This window comes from Spermophilus citellus (assembly GCF_964194105.1).
Source record: "Spermophilus citellus genome assembly, chromosome: 5".
Taxonomy (NCBI): Eukaryota; Metazoa; Chordata; class Mammalia; order Rodentia; family Sciuridae; genus Spermophilus; species Spermophilus citellus.
The window spans coordinates 86,327,672-86,347,418 of NC_138186.1; the positions used below are offsets into that span (position 1 = coordinate 86,327,672).

General features: G+C 34.4%; 1 protein-coding gene across 10 annotated transcripts in view; it reads left to right on the forward strand.

Annotated features, from left to right (window-relative positions):
* MYO6 (myosin VI) overlaps window positions 1–19,747 on the forward strand; it is a 156,508-nt gene that overhangs the window by 34,647 nt on the left and 102,114 nt on the right. For 8 of the 10 annotated variants that reach the window (XR_014021960.1, XR_014021961.1, XM_081294320.1 and 5 more), the window contains one exon: window positions 18,007–18,149. Coding sequence is in view for 8 of the 10 variants with exons in the window: in XM_081294320.1 (XP_081150446.1) it covers window positions 18,033–18,149 (117 nt within the window). In the remaining 2 variants the exon portion in view is untranslated. Of the gene's footprint in view, window positions 1–18,002; window positions 18,150–19,747 lie in introns of all 10 variants that reach the window. The other 2 variants (XM_081294322.1, XM_081294321.1) reach the window with 1 other exon arrangement.

The following is a 19,747-nucleotide window of genomic DNA, read 5'->3' on the forward strand; positions in this document are numbered from 1 at the left end:
AGTTCTGCCTATCCATGAACAGGGTACATTTTTCCATCTTCTGAGATCTTCTTCTATCTCTCTCTTTAGGGTTCTGTAGTTTTCATTGTATAAATCTTTCACCTCTTTTGTTAGGTTGATTCCCAAGTATCTTATTTTCTTTGAGGATATTGTGAATGGAGTGGTTTTCCTTATTTCCATTTCAGAGGTTTTGTTGCTGATATACAGGAATGCCTTTGATTTATGCGTGTTGATTTTATAACCTGCCACTTTGCTGAATTCATTTATTAACTCTAGCAGCTTCTTTGTAGACTCTTTTGGGTCTGTTAAGTATATTATCATGTCATCCGCAAATAGTGATAGTTTAATTTCTTCTTTTCCTATTTTTATGCCTTTAATTTCTTTCGTCTGTCTAATTGCTCTGGCTAGTACTTCGAGAACTAAATTGAATAGAAGTGGTGATAGAGGGCATCCCTGTCTTGTTCCAGATTTTAGAGGAAATGCCTTCAGTTTTTCTCCGTTCAGGATGATGCTAGCCTGAGGTTTAGCATAAATAGCTTTTACAATGTTGAGGTAAGTTCCTGTTATCCCTAGTTTTTCTAATGTTTTAAACATAAAGGGATGCTGTACTTTGTCAAATGCTTTTTCTGCATCCATCGAGATGATCATGTGGTTCTTGTCTTTAAGTCTATTGATGTGGTGAATAGCATTTATTGATTTCCGTATATTGAACCATCCTTGCATCCCAGGAATGAATCCTACTTGATCATGGTGCACAAGTTTTCTAATATGTTTTTGTATTCGATTCGCCAGAATTTTATTGAGAATTTTTGCATCCAAGTTCATTAGAGATATTGGTCTGTAGTTTTCTTTCTTTGAAGTATCTTTGTCTGGTTTTGGGATCAAAGTGATGTTGGCCTCATAGAATGAATTTGGAAGAGCTCCTTCTTTTTCTATTTCTTCAAATAGCTTGAAAAGTATTGGTATTAATTCTTCTTTGAAGGTTTTGTAGAACTCCGCTGTATACCCATCCGGTCCAGGGCTTTTCTTGGTTGGTAGTCTTTTGATGGCTTCTTCTATTTCTTCTTTTGTTATTGGTCTGTTTAAATTGTGTGTGTCTTCCTGTCTCAATCTGGGCAAATCATATGCCTTAAGAAATTTATCGATATCTTCATTATCTTCTATTTTATTGGAATATAGGGTTTCAAAATACTTTCTAATTATCTTCTGTATTTCTGTAGTGTCTGTTGTGATATTGCCTTTTTCATCCCGTATGTTAGTAATTTGAGTTCTCTCTCTTCTTCTTTTTGTTAGCATGGCTAAAGGCTTGTCTATCTTATTTATTTTTTTAACGAACCAACTTTTAGTTTTATCAATTTTTTCAATGGTTTCTTTTGTTTCAATTTCGTTGATTTCTGCTCTAATTTTAATTATTTCTTGTCTTCTACTACATTTGCTGTTGTTTTGCTCTTCCTTTTCTAGGTTTTTGAGGTGTTGCGTGAGCTCATTTGTTTGTTGGTTTTTTTCTTTTTTTGAGGTAAGAACTCCAAGAAATGAATTTCCCTCTTAAAACTGCTTTCATTGTGTCCCATAGATTCCGGTATGTTGTGTCTGTGTTATCATTTGATTCTAAGAATTTTTTCATCTCCTCCTTTATGTCTTCTATAATCCATTGATCATTCAATAACTTATTGTTCATTTTCCATGTTATGTAGGATTTTTCCTTCCTTCTTTTATCATTGATTTCCAATTTCATTCCATTATGATCAGATATGGTGCATGGTATTATCTCCACACCTTTATATTTACTAAGAGTTGCCTTATGGCATAATACATGGTCTATCTTTGAGTAGGATCCATGTGCTGCTGAGAAGAACGTATACCCACTTGATGATGGTTGATATATTCTATATATGTCGTATAAACCTTTTTTAAAAAATATATTTTTAGATGTAGATGAACACAATACATTTACGTATTTATTTATTTTCATGTGATGCTGATGATTGAGCCCAGTGCCTCACATATGCTAGGCAAGCACTCTATCACTGAGCTACAACCCCAGCCAAATATAAGCTTTTATAAATACTTTATTTGGGCTGGGTGTGGTGGTGCACACCTGTATTCCCAGCAATTTGTGAGGCAATGAGGATTGCAAGCTTGAGGCCAGCCTTACCATTTAGCAAGGTCCTAAGCAGTGAAACCTGTCTTGGAAAATAAAAAGGGCAGGGATGTAGCTCATTGGTAAAGCACACCAGGACCAAAAAACCAAAACAAAACAAAGAACTCCCCAAACAAAATTAAGAAAGAAAAATTGAATTTGACTTTTTAAAAAAATAAAATGTGGGGGTTTTGGCATGTTTGCTTACCATTCGTAAAGCCCTGGGTTAAATTCTAAGCAGCGCACGTATACTGTTTCTCACACATACAGTGTTCTTTTATCATTTTAATAAAAATTCACATAAAAGTGCACCTTCATGACACAATATTGAATGTAGCTTGTGAGAAGATTGTAATTATGAATACTACTTTATTGTGAACAGTTAAATTAAAGGAAAAAAAAGCAGGCTCAGCACTGAATGCAAAAAAATTCTTCCTTCATAAAGAGTTACTCAGTGGTTCTAACATTCTACCCTAGGATGGTAATTCTTGTGGATTGAGGCTAAATTGTAGCTGAGTTGAATTTTAATTGTTGAATAAATACTGTGTAATTCATTCCAGAGAGTGAGTGAGATTATAAAACTGTAACTGAGTACTTGAATTACTCTGATTTAAAGTTTTTGAGTTTAACTGACTGTAATAACTAGTGTGAAGACTCAGATTGGATTTTGGTGTAGATGGAAAGTAGAAGTGTAAATAGAAAGTGGACGCTTTAAAAGAAGTCACCCACTGCCATTGTTGATGCTTAGGAATAAAGACAAAATGCCCAAAGCACAGTGGGGAAGGTTTTCATTATGAGATCTACTTTAAAAAACACAGGAACAGTTTGCTTTCTTTTAACTCTCTCTGGGGACATTGAAACCTTTAATGGAGGTTTATAGAAATGTACTGAAAAGAAGGTCTAACTCCTACCTAGAGTTTGGTTAAACATTGTACTTTTTTTTTAATAGTTGTAGATGGACAGCATGCCTTTATTTAATTCATTATTATTATTATTTCTTATGTGGTGCTGAGGATTGAACCCAGTGCCTCACATATGCTAGGCAAGTGCTATGCCACTGAGCTACAGCTCCAGCCTAAGCATTGAACTTTCATCCATGATTTGATGATCTATTATATTACTGTATTTCTTTAATTTTATTAATCCAACACATTGGTACAAAATGCTGAGTTGGATGACAAGCAGTGAATAGATGTGCTTTGAGGGGTATTTATTGTCCATTGGATCAGAACGATCAGAAAAATCTGGTTGCTGAATAATAACATTAACAAATAATCAATATATTTCATATGTGGTTTGGTGGATTTATGAAACAAAAGTACAATATAAGTTATGGCCAATTAATGGTTTATATATAAGGAATTAAATTCTCATACTTTCATTCATTTTTCTTTTAATTTATAACATGCAGATGCAGTTATAAGCCTGTTTAATCAGTTCTTTGTTTGTTCATGCATTAACTAATTATTTGGCACTATCTAGCTTCTATCCCAGTTTGTCATTATCCCTCCTACTGCCCTATTTTTGTTGTCTTTATTTTCTCCTATTTCATAATATTGAATTCTTGCATCCAGTCTTTTACCAGAACACTATGGTTGTCCCATGTTCTAGAACAAAGAATTGGAGTCTGGCCTTGTACATTTTGGCATTGATCTGCCCTTCAACTTTATCTTTCACTGAGCTGCTATTTTCCTTTTCTCCCCCTCACCCTTGTGATAAGTATTATTCATATTCAGTACTTCATCTTTCAGTTTTACAACCTGGAATTTCTGCTTTTGATATTCATTTGTTTATAATACTTTCTACTTTTCTTTTTTGTTGAAATCCTTGTTCCTTTAGGATACAACTTAAATTCCTCTTTCTCTGAAGCCTAACTCCCCTGGATATCTTCAGTGGAGTCAAAGTAATATTGTCTTGATTCTTCCATATAAGAGAATTGTACTTTGGTGCCTTATTTATGTGGAACACCTTGGTCAGGAAAGAACAAAGATGTTTTTAAAGTAAAGGCAGAAGAGGACAGTAACTTGGTAAAAGCAATATAGACATTATGGAATTAGGGACTGTTTTTCTAATTTATCATCACTGAAATTTTTAAATTAGTATTAAAAAAGTATTAGCCCTAGGGAATGACTAAAGCAAGCAATTATTGTTTGTTTAAGGAGAAGAAAATGTTTGCTTTGGTGTATTTCCCTTTACTTACTGAAAGGTAGGGTTTGTGTAGCCTATGATTTGATCTTTCTTTTCAAGGATTAAGATAGCCCTTGTTTCTTGATTTTTGATGAGAAAGGAGAAAATGGGTGTGACTCACTATGCTCAGTTTACTTGCTTTTTTTCTAATAAAAAATGTTCTTTTTTGTTTATGATGAGAATATTAATTTTTTTCTGGTGCTTGGCACATAATAGCAAGTCAGTAAATGTTTACATAATTTATTTGTAATAATTTCATTTCAGGATTGAAAATCTTCTCCAGACAGTACTCTCTCTCCTCGCAGTCCTATCTTAAATGACACTATGTATTGAAGAGATGATTACATTTTGAAGAAAGACATATTTTGACAGTAGTCATGTGAATTTCATCATCTTTTTGCTACTTCAAATACTTCTTGGTAGTTATAATCAGGAGATGACTATAGCTTCTGTAGGAGCTATTTCAGAATGAATTTTTCAGAGATTTAACATTTTAATGTTTTTGTGTTTGTCTATTCTACTAATGGCTGATAGTTGGGAAATAAAAATTATTCCTAGTGTCCATTTTTCAGTTTGACCTTCCAAAAAAGTGTAATAGCTATTGCCCACAAGAGTTGGAAAATATTATTAAACAATGTGTGATGATAATCATGCATTCAAGGACTCTAAGCTGAGAACTAATTATGTGAAAGAATTTATTGATTGCATTACACTTAACTTGCTTTCTTTTTCCCTAAGCCCAAATATCTGGAGGAGTTGGGTACAGTATTTACTCAAGGATGTTAATTAAAAGGTGAAAAAAAAAAACCCAAAATGTTTCCCCTGCCCAGTTAGAAACCTTATTAAAAAATGTTCTGTCCACGATCCATCTCAGGAATGATTGTGTAGCTTAGTGGTAGAGCAGGTGTTTAGTATACAGGAGGTCTTGAGCTCAATACCCAGCAACAAAAAGAAAAAAATATTTCAGTAAATAATGAACTTCTGCAGAGCTCCCCTGTGAAGTGAGAATGCCTAGTTAACCATGAACATTGGCCTTCTTTTCTTGGATTCTTGTTTTTTTTTTTTTTCATATTGAGTCACACAAGAAATTTTGTTAAAGTCTTGTTGGCTCATTCGGCCTCAGTGGCCTTTACTTTAACCCCAGACAATTAGGAATTGGTATGAAACTGAATTAAAGGGTCACACAGTATAGTCATTTAGAAACATCATGAGACATGTTCTCTAACACAATCAAGAGGAACCAGGACCTGGGAGTTGCTGAAAAGTACTGTAGTTTCCATCTCAGGGGATTTTAGGTATGGGTGGATCTCTATAATCTATTTTCAGTATTCAGAAAGCCTGATAGAAGGCTTATATTTGTATAATGAAACTAAAGTAAGATAAATAAGGTATTAAATTTTTTTCTTTCTTTATTTTTAAAATCTCATTGCAGTAATATTATAGTTGTAGTTGTCAGGACAATAAAATTAATTTGTCAGCTTAACAAATATTTGTTGTATGTCAGACACTGTTCTGGGAGTCTAGATTCATAGCAGTCAACAAAACAAAGCCGTTGGATTAAAGCAATTTATATCCTAAAAGAATAAAGTATAGTATGTCAAATGTTAAATACTATAGGAAAAGCAAAGCAGGGAAGAGTGCTAGGGTTTGCTGGGTTTGAGTGGATAGAGTGGAGTTGCTGTTTTAAATAGTAGTCAGGGGCTGGGGTTGTGGCTCAGTGGTAGAGTGCTCGCCTAGCATGCATGAGGCACTGGGTTTGATCCTCAGCACCACATAAATGTAAAATAAAGATATTGTGTCCACCTAAAAACCTAAAAAAATAAATATTTAAAATAAATAAATAAATAAATAGTAGTCGAGATGCCTCCTTTAGAAGTTGATAATGGAGCAGAGACCTAAAGAAGATGACAATTCTGATATCTTCAGGCAGAGGAATTGAGTCATGAAATCCCAGAGCTTTGAAATGCATACTTGCTGTGTCAAGAAACAGCAAGGTGACTATCTTGGATCAAAGTAGAAAGAACAAGAGAGAAGAGCAGTAGCATATAACATCATAAAGGTTATGGATAAGAGGATCAATTTGTAAAGGATTTTGTGGGCTGAGGATGCAGCTCAGTGGTAGAGCACTTGCTTATCACTCAGGGAGCCCTGGGTTGGATCTCGAGCACTGCACAAAACAAAACAAAACAAAACAAAAAATCAAAGCTAAGGTTGGGTAAGGCGGCACACCTCTGTAATCCAGGTGGGTTGGAAGACTGAGACAGGAGATTATAAGTTTAAGAACAGCGTCAGTGATTTTGTGAGGCCCTAAGCATTTAGTGAGACCGTGTGTGTGTGTGTGTGTGTGTGTGTGTGTGTGTTTTGGGTTGGGTTTTTTTTTGGTGGTGGTTTTTCTTGTGGGGAAGAGACTTTGATGTGAGGCAAAATGAGAGGCATTTGGAGAATGTTGAGCAGTTTATGAAAGGTTCAAACTAATGGCTGTCCTAATAACTGTGTATAGGTGAGAGGGAGGAAGCAGGGAAACCAGTCAGAAGCTACTGTAGTAATCTTGGTGAGAGATGTTGACTAGGGCCAGGGTGGCATTGGTTGTACTGTGAAATCAAGTCTGATTCTGTATACATTTTTAAAAAATATTTTTCATTGTAGATGGATACAATATCTTTATTTTATTTTATTTTATTTGTTTATTTTTATGTGGTGCTGAGGATTGAACCCAGTGCCTCACACATGCTAGGCAAGCACTGTACCACTGAGCAATAACCCCAGCCCTGATTCTGTATGAAGTTTGAAGATAAAGGCATTAGGATTTGCTAAAAGATTAGATGTAAAATGGAAAAAATGGGGCACCAAAGATGACTTCTAGGTTTTTGACATGTGTAACCGTGAAGTTGAATTTGTCATTTAATGAGAAATATAGAACTATGAGATGAGCAGATTTAAAAGGTAGTTAAGAGGTTAGTTTGGGATATGGTAAGTTTGTGATGGCACTTAGTCTACTAAATAGGGATGTTGAGTAACCCTTGAGTCTTAGAGGTCTAAAGTTCAGGGGAGAGGTGTGAATTTGAGATAGAAAGTAATGTGTTATTAGCGTGTTAATATGATCAATGCCATTATTAGCCACTATTAGAATGTTTAAAACCTTACCTCTAGGTCAGATAATGTTTAAAGCCAGGAGATGAGAGTAGGTAAAGTCCAAGAATTCATCTTGGATTTCTGATGTTGAACAAGATAAGGAAGATCCAGCCAAAGGAAACCCAAAAGGAGTTGAGGCAAGCCAAGAAGAGAACCAGAAGAGTCCACATAACGATAACATGCTTCAAGGAAAGAATACTCAGATGATACTTAGATATTAGATAACATGAAGATTGAAAACTGATTAGCACTATGGAGGTCACCTGTGATCTTGAGAGGATGGGAATGAATACTTTGTAGGAATGGCTTTTGGAAAAAATGAGAAGTGAAAACAGGGACAATGAATATAGATAGCTTGTGGAATGATACAGTAGTAAAGAGGGAAAAATTGGTGATGAGATATGGGGAAAAGGGAATGGAAGGGGAGAGATTGAATTATTGATTTGAGATTGTCCTTGCATGACTGGGAGGATATAGGATCAGATGGGCGAATAAATGTTCTCAAATAAATGGGTTAGCTGGTTTCAGCTGTTCATCCTAGGGTGGGGGGAAGAGACAGATCTTAGATAAGAGTAAGAGTAATTTGGTCTAAAGAACAGAAGGCAGAATATATGGGTACATATCCAGATTGATAAGTAGGTATGGTGAGAGCTTGAGGAATATTTTGAAATAATTTAAGATATTTTAAAAATAAGAAACTTTGCATTTGTATGTTTAGAGATTAGTAGATACCGTCTTCAAAGAATGTTACATAGTGGGATTGAAAGTAATTAAAGTGCCCTTGAAAACAAGATTTAAAAGCTGGTGTAAGTTGCTAATTTTGTAGAATATCTGAATTTATTTGTGATATTGTAATGTACCCTTTTTTGTCTAGTCACATTTCCTTAAGGTTGCCCAGGCTTCCAATCATGCCTATGTAATGAAGTCTCCATAAAACCCTAAAAGGACATTCTCTATAAAAACCCGAAAGGAACCTCCTATACCTCATCCTATGCATCTTCTCATCTGTATCCTGTGTAATATCTTTTATAATAAACCTGTGAATGTGTTTCTCTGAGTTATGTGAACTGCTTGAGCAAATTAATCAAACTAAAGAAGGGAGCTTTGGGAAACTGATGTATCAGCAATACAGGTCAAATACCCTGGGGCTTGTAACTGGCGTCTAAAGTGGGCAGGGGCAGTCTTGGGGACTGAACCTTTAACCTGTGGGATCTGGCACTTTCTTTCTGGGAAGACAGTATCAGAAGTGATTAGAGGACACCCAGCTGGTATCTGCTACTACAGAACTGCTGGCTTACTTGCTTGTGGGGAGGAATTCGTAACCCTTTTGAGGTCACAGAAGTCTTTTGTGTTGATTGTGATATGAGGTCAGAGGTAAAAACAAACAGTTTTTTAAAAAATATTTATTTTTTAGGTGTAGACGGACACAACACAATGCCTTTATTTTTATGTGGTGCTGAGGATCGAACCCACGTCCCGCCCGTGCTAGGCGAGTGCTCTACTGCTGAGCCAAAATCCCAGCCCCATAGCAGTTTGTTTTTATGATCACTACTTATTGCATATTTTTATTGATGTTAATTAAGATAAATTATACCAAAGGTTTTTTTTTAATAACAAAGGTATTTTTGTTTGAACAAAATGAAAAATTCTAATGAAAAGCTCTAGTCTTTTTTATCATCTCTCTAATTCTTAGCTAGTCATTTAATTGCAAAATTAACTGGAAACAAAATTAATGCTGTGTAAAAGGTGTTTACATCTTAGCACAGGTCACTCAAGCCGAAAAAGTTCTAGTTTGTACTTCTTTGTAATCTACTCAAACACAGGACTTTACAATGGAGAGATAAGAAACATTCCAGTGTACACAAAAAAGAATGAGAAGACTTTCATAAAAGTCCTTATATATATTTTAAACTATATTTATTTTTCATGCCACTAAAAATAAACCTCAAGGCAGGAGAATTACAAGTTCAAGGCCAGCCTCAGCACCCCTAGTTTCAATTCCCAGTACCTACCCTCTCACTCACCCCCCCCCCAAAAAAAAAAAAAAGGGTAGATTTGGACAAAATAGTATTTATTGGACTCTTTTTCCAGATTTAGTGACAAATATTAACCATTGGTCACTGGCACGGACAGGTAGCTTAAGCAAAGCTGTGCAGTGTAAGGAATACAAGTTTGGACTGGTCATACATAATTAAAATCCAGCCTTTGCATTTGTTTCCTAGTTGTCTCTTTTTTTAAATTTAATTTTTTAGTTGTAGATGAACATAATATCTTTATTTTTATTTATTTATTATTTTTTATGTGATGCTGAGGATTGAACCCAGGGCCTCATGCCTGAGAGGCAAGCACTCTACTACTGAGCTACAACCCCAGCCAATAGTTGTCTCTTTTTGGTCAAATGGCCTTCTGAATCTGTTTTCTCTGTTATAGAGCAGGGATGGTAGCTACCTACCAGACATCAAAAATTAAATGAGATAATATAAAACAATACCTTAGTGCAACGTCTAGTATATTTTAGCATTATGGTTTTGTTTCTTTTGACTAGCTGAACTGAACTCCATACCAGCTATGAGAACAACATTCAGTTTCTCTCAATTCCTATTTTTGTGTGTAATGCCTGTGCATAGGTACATGCATACACACAGGCAAAGTTAGCAGAGTTAAAGAAAACTTAGTCTTGTGCATTACATGAGAACTTTATTGAATATTCTAGATTTTTTGACTCATTTATGAAGGAATGATAGAAGTTGCCATTGAATAGCACTCTCTACTCTTCTTGTTAATTTTATACTCCTCAGAGTTTATTGCTCTTATCATTAGTATTTGAGTTTTTGTTTTTGTTTTCCCATTTATTTATTTTCTTCATCAGGAGAAATATATTGTCTGAATTGGATTGGATTTGAGGCCACTTCCTAAAATGACTCCATTACTTTTAAGTGAAATTCTTCAGCTTCTGTTTGGGTGTATTTGTGGAGTTAAAATGTTGGAGAGGTCACAGATGCATTTAAAAGACTAAGGATTGTCAGACTTCTCATCATCTTGATTAATGACAAGAGTGTCATCTAGGTTGTGGTTTTGTTCATATGTAGTAGTTCACCTTGTAGTCCTTCAAATTTCTGAGTACCATGGACTCAAGCCTGTGATTGAAACTGCAGAATTTGAGCAAAGTGCAACCATTTTACACAAGATCCTCCAGGAGAAGCACCTGTCTTTTTGTTTTCTGGCAATATGATCGTTCTTTTCATTAACCACTTTTTGGAACAACAACATTATCCCTTATTAGAAAAAATAAAGTCCTCAGTTATTTATTAAGTATTTTTTTCTGAAAAGACTAAAAATCCTTTGAGAAGTGACTTACACAATAGGACAAATTACAAAACTAAGTAATTTCTGGGTATAATTGTTAGATGATAAATAAGGTTAGTACACAGCATATGGAAAAATTAAATCTCCTGGGATAAATTAACATCTTGCTATCATCTATTTTATTCTGGTATTTTAACATCTGTGAAAGAAATTATAAGTTTTTGAAGTAAACTGGGATATTTAGTCTCTAAAGAATATAGGGCTTGGGCTGGGGTTGTGGCTCAGTGGTAGCGCACTTGCCTAGCATGCATGACGCGCTGGGTTTGGTTCTCAGCACCATATATGAATAAATAAAATAAAAGTCCATCAACAACTTAAAAAAAAAGAATACAAGGCTTTTCTTAGAATAGTGTATTTTTTCCTTAGCATAGTATATGTTATTTTAGTAGATTATCTACATATATTATTATAATTATGTCTGAGCTCAGGTCTGTTTTGTGAAAGTAATTTATGCAGGCCTTTATATCTGAAATATGGTTTATAATTTCTTCAGTGTAAATGTTTAAAAAAATCATATAACTAATTCTAATAGTTCAGTTCATATAGTATTTGCAGAATTTTCCTAATAGTATCAGTTTTGAAAGCACACCATAAGACATTTAAAAATACTTTAAAATCATGTAATAAACTTGTTAAAAATGAAATATTTTATTTTTTACCCTATTTTTTTTGGGTAGGATATTAATCTATGAGAGGAACAGACTTAAGAGGTATTTGGAGTTAATAGTCATAGTGTTCACTGTTTTTCAGAATCAAGTGATGATGATTGATGGTCTTAGCTTTAAACATGAACTGTGAATCAGCATTTCTTAGGTTATATTTGAAAGTCACTTTGTAAAAATGATAAGTCATCAGAGTAAGAGCTGAAATCAACTGGACCTGCAGAAGGGGTGACATAGCTGTCATTAATATTTTCCTTTTTCCATGTGTTACACTAAAAATAAATTTGTCTCTCTGTTTTCCTTCAGAATTTAAACCTAAAGCATTGCCTAGCACATAGTTGGTACTCAATAAATATTCATTGAAAAAAATGAATGTTAATGTCCATAAAAATTACTTCATTAAATTGAAGTAGTCAATTTTTGGATCTTGTAATCTTGAGGTGTTTTCTAATTTTTTGTTCTGAGTTTAGACTTAGTAGTGATATTTTCTACCCATGGATGTTTATTTTTTTAAACATTTATTTTTATGTGATGCTGAGGAGTGAACCCAGTTCCTCACACATGTTAGGCAAGTGCTCTACCATTGAGCCACAACCCCAGCTCTGGATGTTTATTTTTATTTATTTATTTATTTATTATTTTATTTTATTTTTTTCTCTTTAGAAGTTTTATTTATTTATTTTATTTTATTATTATTAGTTGTTCAAAACATTACAAAGTTCTTAACATATCATATTTCCTATATTTGTTTTTTTATTAGTTGTTCAAAACATTACAAAGTTCTTGACATATCATATTTCATACATTTGATTCAAGCGGATAATGAACTCCCATTTTTACCCTATATACATATTGCAGATTCACATCGGTTACACATCCACTTTTTTACCTACTGCCATACTAGTGTATGTTGTATTCTGCTGCCTTTCCTATAGGATGTTTATTTTTATAAAACCAAAATAGTTACAATAAATTTGAGTATGTGTGTTTAATTGATGCATGATCAATATTATAGTTATAAAACAATATCCATGCTTTGTATAACTACCTGAAGAAGATTATCTTTGAAATGTTTTCTAGGAAGGACTTTTTAGAGTTAATTGAGTGATAAAGGGAATCCTGCTGAAAAGTTTTTGAGAGTATTGGTGTATAAATAAACTTTTTCAGAACTCAAATACCCTATGAAAGATTGTATTAGGCACATACAAAATACATGAGTCATGGCCAACTATTACATTGTGCCTGGTTTTCTCACAGTATCTGGACACCAGAGAAGCTAATAGCTTTCAGGACATACTGATGAAGGTGAGAGGAGGTGCCAATTTAAAGCTGTGTGCCAAAGGTGCACATAACATTGTTTTGATCAGTAAGGGCAAGGCCAGATGAAAGAGTAATCTTTTTAAAAGGTAAATTTGATACATCTACCTTACCTCTTCATATCCTTCCTTCCTTTTAGAATTTAAGATTTTCTAGGACAGGGATTTTGCCAATTTTGTTTACCCTTTTATTCACGTGGTTATTTTCCTGTTATATAGAAAGCTCCTTGAGGCCAGATACCTGATTATTTTTTGCTCACCATTATATTCTCAGTACCTAGCATTACATGGTATGTAGTAGGTAACTAAATAGTAATTAAGGGAAAGAATGACTTATAAGGCAGTTTTGGAAGTGTGTGCTTGCCTTGTATAGTACTTATTTCTTCCTTTTTAGTATATTATTCTAGTTCTTTTAGCATATCCCCAAATTCCTTTTTAGCTGCCACTCAAAATTTTTAATAACCTAACTAATACAGTGTATAGTGTAATATATCACAACTATCTTTTTAAAGGGGAATCTTTGAAGGTAATGGGGACATGCAGGTGATGGCTCATGTTTTGTATGAATCTGCCCATTCTGCCTATGTTTTAGGGACATTATTATGATCTTCCCTGGAGTCCAGAGGGGGGAAAAACATGGATATGTTTGTATTTGTCACTTTTACTTCCAATAAGTTTGCTTCTTAGGGATTTTTCTGGTGACAGCTTTTTTTACCTTTCAACAAAGAATAAATGAAAAGTTAGCATAGTTAGCATAGGCTACAGATTGTCTTCTATAGATTACATAGAGCTTTTGTAGAGTATTTTATAGATTACTAGAGTGCTTATTTAAAAAATATAGTATCAACTGTCAAGCAGGTAGCAAAAATGAGGTAATTTTTAGTTGATTTTCAGTTGATGATGGGGTTTTGTCTTAGTTTTCCCTCTTTTATGTAGAATAACTTTAAGAATTTTAGGAATTTTAAATTTCCTTAATTAATCTCACCCCTATCCCCTACCTTAGTATTCCTGCAGTGCATTTATAGTTAGCCTTTAATGTGTTCAAGATTTCCAGTAGGAATAGTACTACTGGAAGTAGGATAGTAGGAAAATGAGATCATCCTTTTACAACTTACTTACAGTGTCTTTTAAGTATTCTTCATATGCAGATATGTTTAGTAAGAATGAGTGTTGATTGCATGGGTTTAAGATTTTCTGGAACCAGAAAGTAACATATCTAAAAGAATTCTGTGTTCTTTGATAGGATAAATAAATCAGCCTTCATTAATGAAGGATAATATATTACAGTGTAAATATTTAGGATTCCAAAAACGACTAATTCCCTAGACAACTAAATTGAAGACTTATTTAAAAAGAGATTTATCCTAGTGAAAACTTTGCACTATATATGAAATAATATTTAATTTAATGGGAGTGGATGTGAGTATTTGTGACTCCTTCTAGGTTTTGATACATTATCACTACATAGTCATAAGGCAAGCTAAGATAAGTAGTTTGGCCAGATTCACTTAGTCCAGGGGCAGTGGATAGCTCTTGGGTCAGAGTGTTCTAGTCTGTACTGGTAGTTTGCCTAAGTGTGCAGTTCTGGGTTGGAGATATTGTTCCTTGAGAATCTTCATAGCATTGCTTTATAGGCTATTTTGTTGCTGAAGCTAATCTGATCTATAATCTTTGGATATGACCTTTTTTTCTGATCTTTTCCCCTCATCTCTCTTGAAATGTGTAGCATCTTTTCTTTATTTCTGGTGTTTGGAAATTTGACAGTGGTGTCTTTTTGCATGTATCTTCTTGCTTGTTCTGGGGACTCAGTGGATATTTTGGCTAGACTTTAGAAAAATCACATCTTTCAATTTTGGTGGATTTTCTTTGGCTATTCCAAAGCTTCCTCTCTATTTTGGCAAACTAGAGGCTTTCTTTTTACTTATTTTCATATCTCCCCTACTTCATTTTCTTTTTACCCATCTTTCTGAAAGATTGGAAGGTCTTTTTTTTTAACCTTCCAATGAATATTTTATTTCTATTACTATGTGGTTAAAGAAAAATTCTGATATTTATTAAAATGTTAAGGGATGTTTAGGATTATTGCAGTGGTATGTTAGTTTGCTTGGGTACCATAACAAAGTACTGCAAACTGGGTGGCTTAAACAACAGAAATTCATTTATTCACAGTTCTAGAGCCTGGAAATTAGATCAGTTGTTGATCATGGTTGGATTCCTATAAAAGCACTTTCTGGCTTGTAGGTAGCCTCCTTTTCTCTGTATGTTCATATGGCTTTTCTTTGGTGCATGTACATGGAGAGAATCTTTCTCTGTTTTTGTAAAACCACCATTCCTCTCTGATTACCTTAAGACTTCTTTTTACCATAATTACTACATAAAAGCCTTATCTCTAAATATCACCCTGAATCACAATTAGGGTTGAGGCTTCAACATATGAAATGAGGGGGGTGCATAATTCAAGTGTAGGAAAAAGGAATTTATATCTAAGTTAGTGGATTCTGTCTAACTTAGGAGGATATTTGCTACAAGTAGGCTATGCAGACCTGGAATGGACTGGAGTAGTGCACCAGTTTTTGTATGCACACTCTTCATTGTTGCTGGTAATTATCATCCCAGAGGCCTTCATCTTTTCTAGAGAATAACCTCTAAACAACTTCTGGCAAGGAAGGGGGTTGGAGGTTTTGCACAGAAATGTGAATGGCATATGTGGTTAGTGTCAGGAGATGTGTTTTTTTTCAACTTTCACCTAGTCTTCCTTATATTAGAAATGGGAAAGCAATTTGAATAGTTCAAGGAAATTTGCCATTCCTTTTTTGGACTTTAGTTTTGATTTTTAATTTTTTAAGATTTTATTTTCAGAGAGTTATTCCCAAATGATCATTGATGACTCTTCTATAGTTTTCCTTTGTGTTTAGAACTACCATAGAATCCTTAAAATTGATGAGTGGCTTCAAACGTAGGATATGAAGGAGGGAAGGGAAAGAGATGTGGCTAGCATCTATTGAGTGCCATTAGAATGGTGATCTCAGTTTTATGTCATTTAATCCTTACAGCAATTCTGTAAGGTAAGTGATATTATCCCACCATATGGACAAGGATAAAGATAATGATCAGAGAGGTTAAATAACTTGTTTAAGAGCCAGTCAGAGAGTGGTGGAGCTATTTCAAGTCTAGATTTTAAGAGCATTCAAATCTTTCTAATCAACTGTCTTGTTTTACTTTTACTTTTTCTGAAACTCTGTGAATAGTTAATTCACTCACTGGTGACTTTGGGGCTTGTGTGTGCTGGGCCATAGGAGCATACAGAGGAATAATCTATGTCTTGATGAAACAAGAATGACCGGATGAAGATTTACCTTTCAGTAAGATTACCAGTGATCTGTTTGTAGAGTGGCGAGAGTAGAAGCAGGTGGCATTCTAGAAGTCTTGGTATACCCTAGTTTTAACTAGGGTAGCAGAGGATTTGCAGAGAAGTGGGTAGATTTGAAATGCCTATTGGAGAGAAAGCTGACATGATAGGGCGTGGTAAGTGGTGGGGATGTGGTTCAGTAGTAGAGCACTTTGAATAGAGGACGGTAAAAATTTAGAAGGAGTTAGGGGAATTGAGGATGACTCCAGGCTTGATTTGAGCTGAGTATTATTCCTACATTTACTGATATGTGAGAGAATAAGCTGAGGTGGTAGACCAGAGTAATAATAACATTATATATATCTGTTAGATAAATTCATGAGGAGGTGCCCAAAAAGCAAGTAGATACCTGGGGATTTAGCAGAGGTCTGAACTGATTAAATAAATTTGGGCATCACTCACATATAAATGGTATTTAAAGCCATGGGACTACATAAGTTTATAGGGAGAACCTACACATCTATTGTGATAAAAGTCTGAAGTGATGTTGTTGATTCATGTCTTTGGAGAATCTTTATCTGTTAACTCAGATTTACATGCTAATCTAATAGCATTTGCTGAATGGGGAAAACAGCTCATGCTGTAGCCACTGAATTGAAAATATTAATCAATAAGCACATTGCAAACATGTTAATAATGATTTTTTGACTGAACTGTTTGTTAAACGTCCTTGACTCTCATGAGAGGCTACATCTGAGAGTATCCACATTAGGATCCCAGATTTGAGAACATCACACAAGAGGAACATTATGATGCATAGTGAAAAAATTAATTCTTACTGAGATGCTGAAAACAGAATGCCAAGTATGAAAGAAGCCTTATAGGAATAATTAAAAAATGCAATTGAAATTCACACTAGGCAAAAACTAGAAACAGTTGAAGTGTTTATCAAAAGGATAACAGGTAATTGTGGGACAGTCATTCAGTGGACTAGTCATCACAATGTGGTTGAATATGTTGAATATCAAAACATTTTGTTAAATGAAGGGAGCCAGACACAAAAGAATACATATTGTATGATTTCATTCATTTGAAGTTCAAGAACAGGCCAAAATGGTAACAACAATAGGGATGTCTATGGAGACAGGGATTGACCAAATGGAGTTATGAGACAACTTTCTGAGGTGATGGAAATGTCGTATATATTGACTAAGGCATTTGTCAAATGGGGTATATACATTTGTCTAAACTCATCAACATGTATACTTAGATTTGTACATTTCACTGAGTGTAAGTCTTATCTCAGTTAAAAGAAAAGAGAAGAAAATTACAACAAAATCAGTGTGCTGAGTACTTCTATGATGATGAGTGTACAGAGCACATACCTGCAATCTCAGAGGTTAGGAAAGCCCCGAGGAAGTAGTCTCTCTTTTTATCCCTTCAGACCCAAAATTAATTCTTTTTCAACTTCCAGCTAACTCTACACCATAATATATATTCCTCTGATGACTACTTATGTTGTGCAAATGAGAATATTTAGGTAGTAAAAGGGAATGTTATTATAAATTATGTTGGGACCATAGGTAAAACCTATGACCTTTTCCTGTTTCTGTACTGGTCAAAATGTGGTACTCTACTGCAGGCACAGTTGGAGGCAGGCAGTAGCAGGCAGCCTCTGCCTGGCTTTACCTAGGGATGGCTAAAGCAGGCAGAAAACAGGAAGATGGGTAGAAGGTGAAAGTTGTCTGGAATATTTCTGCGAGTCACGATTTACATGTAAACTTTAAAAATAGATGTTATTTGTTTTATGTTTCTAAAACTATTAATGTTGCCTTATTTGTTCTTTTGAGACAGGAGATAGTGGATAAGCCCCTTCAAAAATGGAGGATGGAAAGCCCGTTTGGGCACCACACCCTACAGATGGATTTCAGATGGGCAATATTGTGGATATTGGCCCTGACAGCTTAACTATTGAACCCCTGAACCAAAAAGGCAAGGTGAGTTTCTCAGAAAGATTTCAAAATGTGATTTTTTAAAAAAATAGCTATTTTTTTCAAAAGAGATAGTGTATTTCTTAATGAACTAAATATTCTTGGCATAGTAAAAGTGAAAGGGAAAGGAAATCAGAAATATTCCTAGGAGAAAATGTTGTCCTGTGACAAAATTAGACAAAAATGTAATGAGCCTTTTGTAATCACATTCTTAAATAGCTATGTGATAAAATAGAAACAATAACATTTTATTTCTTATACCATATTACTAAAGTTATTAGTCTCTATGTGATGTATTCAGCATGTTATAAAGTAAAAAATGAATGCAAATTGAGTTATGTTATTAATTTTTTGCTTTTTGTGCTAGCCTTTTTTATAAGTCTTTTTTTGTACTAGGAATTGAACTCAGGGAAGCTTAACCACTGAGCCATATTCTTAGTCCTTTATTTTTTATTTAGGGCCTCTTTAAGTTTCTGGGGCTGGCTTTGAACTTGAGAGTCTCCTATTTTAGCCTCTCTAGTTGCTGGGATTATAGGCATGTGGCTATATGTTTGTCTGTCTGTCTGTTTATTTATTTATTGTGGTGCTGGGGATGGAACCCAGCACCCTGTGCATGTTAAGCAAGCATTCTACTACTGAGCCACATCCCCATCCCTATATAAATCTTTTTAAAAGGCTTCTTTTGAACTTATTGGCATGGTATTTGAATATATTTCTACAAAGTAAATACTTTAGTCTTAAATCTGTCCATCTATTCTTATTTTTGTGATAATGATAGCCTAAAAATATGCTTTAGCTCTGTGCACATGCTGTTTGCTTTTTTTAAAAAATATTTTTTAGTTGTTGATAGACCTTTATTTTATTTATTTACATGTGGTGCTGAGAATCGAACCCAGGGCCTCACACATGCTAGGCAAGCACTCTTCCACTGAGCCACAACTCCAGCCCCTGTTTGCTTTTATGCTTAGGCATGGGCTAGATAATATTACTGAATAGAAGTGTGGGAAAACAGTGACCAAGAGTTGGGATTGCTCATAGAGAAGGTATTCATTGTAAATAATCTGTCTTGCAGTCTTCATGAGTACTAGTAGGGTCTGTTTTTGTGGAAGAGCTTCACAGTTTTCAATTTAACAAATATTCTTGTTAAACATTTCTTCTGGATGTCGTCTCTGTTTACTTTAGACTCTGCAAATGTTCATGAATAATTTATATTCTACTGATACACAGTTAACTAATGCCATATAACTGCCATCCTTCTGGGAACTTTAGAAAAACAAGGTGGATCTCTCATGAGGTCTTTTCAGAGAGAAAACTATTCTGTTACTGTAAACAACCCAGGAACCAAAATGCATAATACATAATGTTGCCATGTTAGAGGAGGCCAATTAAAGATACCTTGAGGGAAGGAAAGGCAAAGTGTTTCTAATTTTTTCTCTTATTAACAGGCACCTATTTTTACTTACAATGTAGTACATTTACAAAATGAAAAAAATTTTAATGGCTCAATTATTTTGTATATTTGAAAGCTTTTACTTTTTAACATTTTATAAACAGTAAATCAGAAAGAAAAGTATTTATTATGTATGTTCTGGTAATACATATTG